This window comes from Megalops cyprinoides, chromosome 8 (assembly GCF_013368585.1).
Source record: "Megalops cyprinoides isolate fMegCyp1 chromosome 8, fMegCyp1.pri, whole genome shotgun sequence".
NCBI lineage: Eukaryota > Metazoa > Chordata > Actinopteri > Elopiformes > Megalopidae > Megalops > Megalops cyprinoides.
This window is the reverse complement of record NC_050590.1, coordinates 24,671,469-24,680,318: the sequence shown is the minus strand read 5'-3', so window position 1 is coordinate 24,680,318 and position 8,850 is coordinate 24,671,469. Positions and strand designations below refer to the sequence as shown.

The following is an 8,850-nucleotide window of genomic DNA, read 5'->3' as shown; positions in this document are numbered from 1 at the left end:
ACTGTCTATGGGCAAACTAGGCTACATTGCTTAACACAGGTCAACCAGGGCGGCCTTTCAAGTTGCTAGGTTATCTTTTTTATGTACTTATAAACCAAACAGGAAACATTTGTCACAGCGGTGTCAATTTAGTGTCACTATGCTGAAATTATTAGCATTATAAATGATTCATCAACAGCCAAATAGCTAAAATGGTATCTTGTCATTGCCATTTATTATCATTTTGAGCAATTAAATGGTTATATTTTATATTTAATACATGCCTAATTTATTCATATTCTTTGTTTCAGGTTGACAGACAAGACAGAGTTGAGGTATGGAAAAAACTTGGATGTACAATGACAGGGGCAATTCAGTTTCTGCAGAAGCTGCAGAAATATGTGAGGTTACCATTCCAAAACAAATTCGTTCTTGTTCCCCTTCTACACTCAAATAGTACAGCAGGAAGGAGCCCTAAAGCCTGAAAATAAGCTGGTGTCTCTGCGCCTCTGTTTCGCCCTGTCACAATAGATTTTTTTTTTAAGGATAAGTGTTTTGTTAAATTTGTAGTTACCATGAGATATTTTAGTGTTTTGTTCTTTGATTAATTATCTTTAGAAAGGAAAATGTTCGTGTTGACATGGTTTGATGTTTCATATTGTTGTTTTTGAGAATACAAATGAGGTTGAAGTTGTGCCTTCAGTTTGGATGAAAAATGGAGAGTGCATGTGGCCTTCAAGTAAAATTGATGTAGCAAAACTGTAAAATCAAAAGAATGTCCTGGTGAGGGATGGAAGCCCCATAAGGCCAGGATTATCTTCACGTCAGGTAAGTTAATCACCACTTCGAAAATTAACCAATCCAACCTAACAACATGTAATGTATTAGAATAGAAAATTATTCAGATCCATTCTCAGCTGCATTGCTCATAGAGCAGTGGTTCTCAGACTGGGGCGTGAACACATCACAAGGGGGATGCATGGTCATGTACAGGAATGCACTTACTTCTCAGCCAACATGATTGGGATTTTTTTTGGTATTTCAGCCTGCAGTTCCATGATACTGCGCCGTTCCCTGTTGTGTGTATACATATATATTTTTTTCTTCATTTTAGATGACTACAATGAAGCTCGGCAGAAGCTACCAGAAACTGTCCTGCATACAGTCCTGGGGAGTGATGGAGGGGACTCCCCAATTAGATTTAAAAGAAAAAGAATGTAAGCATTTTAAGTTGGTTCCATTATTTAGTGAGTTCTATTATTTTTGATGTAGCTGTGTATCTTATGTGTGGTTCATGCATGTGTGGTGCACAAAAATGGCAAAATATTAAATGTATTTATGATACATATTGTTAGACGCAGAAGTATTCTTCTCCCTGGAGAGGAAGAGGATAGTGAAGAGAATGTTGAGGTATCCTCAAAAAAGTCAAGGAATGGGTAAGAAGCCTCAACCCTTTTCAGTAATGTTATACAGTGATACAGAAATACAGTGCAAATTATTAATTATTTATTTGTTATGTGTATATATTTGACAGACAAGATTCATTGCCTCCTGCACCAAAGATCACTCCTCCATCCATACTCCATCCACGCGGGCAAAGCTCTCCTGACCTCCATCCACGCCGGCACAGCTCTCCTGACCTCCACCCACGCCGGCACAGCTCTCCTGACCTCCACCCACGCGGGCAAAGCTCTCCTGTCCTCCACCCACACCAGCACAGCTCTCCTGACCTCCATCCACACGGGCAAAGCTCTCCTGACCTCCATCCATATGGGCAGAGCTCTCCTGACCTCCATCCACACAGGCAAAGCTCTCCTGACCTCCATCCACACCGGCAAGTTTTCTTCAGGATGGCAAACCAGTGATACCCATACACCAAGGCAGACCAGCGATACTCGTACACCGAGGCACACCAGCGATATCTGTACACCGAGGCACACCAGCAATACCTGTGCACCGAGGCACACCAGCGATACCCGTGCACCGAGGCACACCAGCGATACCCGTGCACTGAGGCACACCAGCAATACCCGTGCACCGAGGCACACCAGCGATACCCGTGCACTGAGGCACACCAGCAATACCCGTGCACCGAGGCACACCAGCGATACCCATAAACAGGTGCAGATGACACCTAGACACCCTGATCTACACCAGCCTAGTATGGAAACCTGTGAGTATTTGCTTATGATTAATGTAATAATTATAAATTTAATTTTGAATTTAATTTTGGTATCCAGTATCCACCATCACAAATATTCGTTCATCCATAGATGAGCTAAGTTTTCACTTGTGTCTCCAGTCATCTCCAACATCCATGGACCTGGCTAACTTGCTGGGGTTTTCTGTTCCTGCAACCCTCTTAGAAGGTGGTTGTATGGAAATTGTAGTAATAACAAACACTAGTTGTGGCTGTACCAAACCACTAGTAGAACCTCAAATGGTCATATACATATACCTTACATATTATAGTTCAGGTTGTAACATTACATTTGAAGTTGGCTTAATTAGTTTTTGTTCCATTTCTAATTGAGGTGTTTTTTTTTCTTCTCAGCCCAGAGATTGGCCTCGATCCAAATTTGTTGCCACTGAAGGATCTGAGCTCTCTTACCAACTTGGAGGAACAACAGAAAAGCAGCCCTGACCTCCAGAAACAGTTGGTAAGTTGGAATACCATATTGTGCAGATGTTTACTCACCATGTTTCCTCTGATGATTCCCCCACGTAAACAGCTCTTTTTTTTAAAGGGGTTTCCACGGGGTCTTAAAAAGTCTAAAATTTTGATTTGATTTTCAAATTTTAGGCCTTAAAATGTCTTAAATTTTCTGAAATATTGTGTTCTAGGTCTTAAATAATTTTAAACAGGTCTTAATTTTCCTACGTCAATGTAATGCTACCTCAAATGCTCATTGAAATGCTCCCATAGCACTTAAGAATTTTTTTTTTGGATTCCGTGTTGTAGTTCTTTCTTTCGCTAGTCCAATTATAACTCACTGTATTACGTCTACAATCACCAGCCCAACATGCTACTTATAATCAGCTTTCGTTATTGGCGCGAGTCTCTTTAGGTTTCTTCAGCTTTTTTTTTTAAATGTCGTGATATAGGTCTTAAATTTCATTAATAATAGTCTTAAAGAGGTCTTAAGTCTTAAATTTGACTTGGTGAAACCTGCAGAAACCATTTTAAATCAGTCTTTTCAGTTTCTAAGTTATTTATTATATAGTTATTTATTATAGTTTATTTTTCAATCGCTAACAAGCTTTTATGGACCATACCATTAGTTTTTTACAATTAGCTGGTTAACGTTAGTTACATAGTAGCCGTCAAGGTAATTAACGTTGTTGAATGATGTAGCTTGCATCTGCACTTGGAACTTCTCTTTCGGGGATAGGAGGTTTGGATTGCGTGCGGTCCCTCTTGACCTGTAGTGCCGCGATCACCGTCTAAAACGGAAAGGCTGGGGCAATGTCACATTTAATGATATCGACTTAGCCCTTTTGTGTGTTTTATTGCCAGCGTTAATGTATTATTTTTACCTAACGTTAATGACACAACATTAATTACCTTGAGGGCTACTATGTAACTAACGTTAACCAGCTAATTAGCAAATGCAACTCAGGCCTTGTAAGTAATTAGCTGGCTTAAAAAATAGCTACAAGTGCTTGTCATTTTTAAGTGTTGGATATTTCCAAATAGCGCTGCAACGTAAGTTTACTGGGATCCCATGTAATGTTATTGCTCCTGGCATTGAAGCGCTCTTTGTAGGCCTATCAGGAAATAATGTAATGCCAAAGTTTTTTTCAGGGCACCGACCAGCAAAACGTTCGTTATGGAGAAAGCAGCGTTCTGGAAGTTGTCACAGAATTTTTGCCATGAAGTACAGTGTTTATCCAAAGCATGACCGCACACACGAAAATTATCATGGCACAAACCAGCACAAACGTAGCAGAAACTAACGTGACCATTTAGGAGCAATTCGGAGGAGGTTGGGGTGCTGGGTGACGTCATCAACCAAAGATGCAATGTTTATATCTACAAATCCATAGCAGCACAAAAGAAAATTTTTACGGCACAAACCGGCACAAACGTAGCACAAACGAACGAGACCATTTTGGAGCAATTCGGAGAAGCTTGGGGTGCTGGGTGACCTCATCGCCTAAAAACATAATGTTTATATCTAAAAAACCATAGCAGCACAAACGAAAATTTTTACGGCACAAACGAACAGTAATACCATTTCGAATACCATACTTTTTAAATACTTGGGGTGCCAACTTCACGCAGGTGCGAACTGCCCGTAAAAGTTTAGCCAGCAGTAAAACAAGATAACCTCACCGCCGTTCGTGGATCCGAGCTTCAGCTGGCATCCACGGTTCCAAACCAACGGTGCACACGACTCTGGAGAATGTGTTCGAATGCAAGGCGACTATGGAACAAACTTCCACTGTCCTAATCGAACAAAGCGTGGAAGGAAACTTTTCCCGTGGTCGCCTGAGTTCACGGCACAGACGTAATCTTGGCCAGTCGTCTGTGAATCCGTAAAATTCTAGGAGATGTAAGGCGGGAGCACGGCGAAGATGACATCTGCTGCACACCCAACGTCGGTCGGTTCGGAGGGCAAGAGACCTCCGCCACCGGGCAGCTTGACACGATTGAAAGAAACAAAAGTACAGGTAATAATTGCACACATTAACTACACATGTAGCACACGTTTCACAAAATTGCTTGAATTAAAAATAGCGTGCGTTGTTCGAAACTCCGGCTCTTCGTCGTCACGTTTGTTTTTCATTTAAGAAAACAGTGATAGAATTTTAATCTTCAACATTCAAACAAAAACTTTGAATAAAACAAAGACTTTCTTTGCAGCAAGAGAGAGAGAGACCGAGACAGAGAGAGAGACAACAGAGACACAGAGAGAAAGAGAGAGAAAACTGGTGACGGGCAAGTGACTCACAGGAACAATACATAGAGAGCTATTCAGATTTGCTTTAATTCTTCCCCTCCCTATTCAAACTTGGCATTTTTTTCTCTTAAGGCCTCACCTATTCCTTAATGAGTGAGTGAGAGAGAGAGAGAGAGACCAACAGTGAGATAAAGTGAGAAAAGAGACAGAAAAAGATAAAGACAAAAAAGAAGGAAAGAATGAGTGAGAACCAGGTGAGAGAATTGCCATTTTCACAAGCAGTGAAATTCGTCACATAGGTTCAAAAAAAAAAAAAAAAATAGAATAAAACAAAGACTTCCTTTACATCAGAAAAACATCCAGGTCTTCTGATTCATTTTTCTACATTTTTAGGTTTTTGTTTAGAAACAGCAGCATGTTTACATTTTTCCCCTTCAGTCGGCTTCTCCGTTGGCTTATCAGTTCTCCCGTCTTGGAAAAAACTCTCTCTGCGGGGACACAGGAAGCAACGATGCCCAAGTATTTCACTGCAAATCTACTTAGGGATGGGAAAGTTTGTTCATGCTCTTTCCACCAGTGTAACGGGTCTTGGTCCCGGAGAATTACCCTTTCCTCTAAGTAGCGACGCATCTCAATGAGCGCATCAGTGCCTTCTGAGCGGTACTGTTGGGCTGACAGAGCTTGAGTGTTAAAATGCGACCATAACCCTCTTTTTGCTGTGGATGTGGCAGAGCTTGGTGTAAGTACAGAAGACACTGGGGAGGCAGAACTTGGCACAGACGTGGAGGCAGTGCATGGTGCTTGCGACATAGGCTCATGAATTTCTTGCATTTCTATCAGAATTTGTCTTTTTACATTTTCCACATTGTCTTGGCTGCAAAACACAAGGTTTTTAAAATGGATGTCTAGGAATGTGCAAGCAGCAAGACTGTGAAACATATTTTGCTACAGAAGTTTCTCGTGTTGCCTCTTCGAACGGTCTCAGGGCCTCAGTGGTTGGCTGGATCAAGTCCAGCTCTTCAGTGCTTAAGCAGTGGGCATTCTTTTCAAGTACACAAAGTGCGGTGACGACTAGTTCCCTCTGTTCCTGAAGTCTGTCCAACATATAGAATGCAGAATTCCACCTTGTTTCTACTGACTGAACCAGTTTATGCTCTGCCACGTTCAGCTGCTTCTGTATGTCTGTGAGTTTCTGCGTAGTTTCCGTGCTGTGGTGAAAAAACGATACAATGCTACTGCATTTTTCCAAGAGCTGAACAATTGCAGGGACAGCTTTAATGGCATCTTTGGCTACCAATTTCAAGGTATGGGCGAAACAGGGGTAGTGCGTCCACCCAGCCTTGTGTACCGCAGAGACAACATTGGGACCATTGTCTGTGACAACTGCTAGCACCTTCTGAGTTATGCCCCATTCATCTGTGATTCTTTTTAGCTCTAAACTAATGTTGACAGCTGTGTGTTGTTCATGGAAACAACAGGTTTCAAAAAGAAATTCTTCCATTTGCCAGTTGTCAACAAAATGACATGTTACAGCCAAATAAGCCTCTGTGGACCTCGATGTCCACATATCTGTGGTCAGAACCACGCTGTTTGCATGCTGTAAAGCTGCCTTTACTTCATTTTAACAGTTTTTGTACATGTCTGTGATCCCTTCCATTAGCCATCTGCGGCTTGGGATTTTATAGCATGGGTTGAGAGTCTTCACAAATGCAATGAAACCCCTGTCCTCTACAACTGAAATAGGCTGGAGGTCCTTGCATATCATCTCTCCAAGGCGTCTTGTAATAGGTATGGCTCTCGGAGAGTCATCTATAAAAAATGAAAAATTCTTTAGCTACACTACATGTAGTTTAATCTTTATGTGCCACTAAACCTTTCATAAAAGCTTAAATAGGCATAGGCCTAGTTTCACCAAGTAGCCACAGACAGTTAGAATAGGCCTACTTAATGACACATCTTGAATGAAACTACAGCCATTCCAAAATCTCTTAATATCTACCATTAGATAAAATTGATGAAAGTGTGCTAATGATGACTTATAAAAGAGTATATTCATTGTAGATGGCCTTTTCTCTTCAGATATCAGCAAGACGTGGCTTTAAAACATATTTGTTTTTCTTTCTGAAAATGTGTCCTATATAGGCCTATAGCTTCACATAGCCTACATCTAACAGTAGCCTAAAGCCTACTGACTGCAAACCTTGGGCTTATATGTAGGCCTAAGCTAATCTACACCAATACCATGACTAGGGTTTCATACAATAAATATCCTGCACATCAATATCCTGCTTACATTTTACATGGTTAACAATTCTATTATCACCGGTTACCTGGATAATTCCTGCCTTTCTGAAACACCTCTGCTAAAGAACTTTGCCTCAATGAAGTGGGGGTATCTGCCTGCATTTTCTCCACCTCTCGTCGTTTCTCCTGTAACTGGTCATGCTCTTTTGGGTGGAAATTTTTTAGATGTTTCGTGAGATTTGTGGTATTGCCACAATATCTGACCGTTTTGTCACATATTCTACATGTCGAATCATTGCTATTTACCATATCAAAATAACTCCACACGAGGCTCCGTTTACATTCTGCCATTCTACAACCAGCACTGGGGCTGAGTGACTGAGTCTGTGTCTGTGTGTGCCTTATTACAGATGTTGTTGGGAGCTGAGTGAGAAAGCGGAAGGAAAAGTAGTTCCTATCCAAACTAACCATTCAAAAAATAAGCAAACATACTATGAAATTAAATTAATGAAATCAGACGTTTAAAGTATTACCTGTTATCGATTTTTTAATATGAGGATCGATCCTTAAAACTGAACCATCAGGATCGAAATATCGATATTTTGGTATCGATCTGCCCATCCCTAGTAGGCAGCTACCACCATCACCCGTATCTGTCTGACGTCTCCACCACGCCCTGACATTGTTGGTTGCTGCTTTATGTTCCGTTCTTCCAATCGGCTGGCACCTTGGCACATTCTCACGCCTGAAACAATTAGCAGCTCGCCAGACGCAAGGAGCAAGGGGGGAAGAACAGAAACATACACACACAAACGAACTAAACCATCGAACCCCCGTGACACCACCACCCTTGACAGTGGGTACTATGTTCTTAGGGTGATGGGCTGTGTTGGATTGACACCAAACATTACTTGGAATTAAAGTTCTACCTTAGTCACATCAAACTACAAGACCTTTTACCATGTGGCAACAGGAGATCCAAAGTGTCTTTTAGCATAATTCAGATGAGACTGCATGTTCTTCTTTGTGGGAAGTGACTTCCATCTTGTCACCCTACTTCACAGCTCAGAATTGTCAAGAACATATGAAATTCATGTGCACGTAGTGGCTAGTCCTTGCCATGTAGTCACACAGCTCTTTTAATGTTGTTGTTGGCCTCTTGGTGGCCTTCCTGATGAGTTTCCTCTTTGCACACTCATCCATCTCGGAGGGATGGCCTGATATAGGAAAGGTCCTGGTGGTACCATATTTGATCAGTTTTCATCATTATAGGTTTTGCTGTATTTCACGATGTATTTAAGGCCTTTGATATCTTTTTATAACCCTCTCCTGATCTGTACCTTTCAACACTTCAATCCCAGAGATATGTTGGTAGCTCCTTGTTGCCCACAGTTATTTCCTTACATAAGAATGCCCTAAAAAACAAGGACGTCTGCTGAGAAAACCTGTAGGAGCAGCTAATTTTATCCTAAACTAATCTGAATTACACTATATGGACAAAAGTATTCGGACACCTGACCATTACATTGTAATGACATTGTATCCAAATACATATACTTTAATATGGAGTTGGTCCCCCTTTTGCAGCTGTAACAGCTTCTACTCTTCTTGGAAGGCTTTCCACAAGATTTTGAAGTGTTTCTGTGGGAATTTGTGCCCATTCATTCAGTGGAGCATTTATGAGGTCAGGCACTGATGTTGGATGAGAAGGCCTGGCTCGCAA

The 8,850-nt window shown here is 41.3% G+C and overlaps 1 protein-coding gene across 1 annotated transcript; it reads right to left on the bottom strand.

Annotated features, from left to right (window-relative positions):
- Nucleotides 1-5,214: 5,214 nt before the first annotated feature.
- LOC118781634 (zinc finger BED domain-containing protein 4-like) lies at nucleotides 5,215-6,648 on the bottom strand. Its single transcript, XM_036534645.1, has 3 exons — nucleotides 6,510-6,648; nucleotides 6,232-6,335; nucleotides 5,215-5,546 (listed from the first exon to the last, which is right to left on the bottom strand). The coding sequence occupies exons 1-3, from the start codon at nucleotides 6,646-6,648 to the stop codon at nucleotides 5,265-5,267; spliced, it is 525 nt and encodes a 174-aa protein (XP_036390538.1). The 3' UTR covers nucleotides 5,215-5,264.
- Nucleotides 6,649-8,850: the final 2,202 nt, after the last annotated feature.

What these genes read in the sequence shown, in the direction of transcription:
- LOC118781634 (XM_036534645.1), bottom strand. Translation starts at nt 6,648, where the DNA reads ATGATATGCAAGGACCTCCAGCCTATTTCAGTTGTAGAGGACAGGGGT. An exon ending in CACAGACATGTACAAAAACT is followed by an intron (nt 6,336 to 6,509) that starts GTTAAAATGAAG and finishes AACAACACACAG; the next exon opens with CTGTCAACATTAGTTTAGAG. An exon ending in GTCCCAATGTTGTCTCTGCG is followed by an intron (nt 5,547 to 6,231) that starts GTACACAAGGCT and finishes TCAGCCCAACAG; the next exon opens with TACCGCTCAGAAGGCACTGA.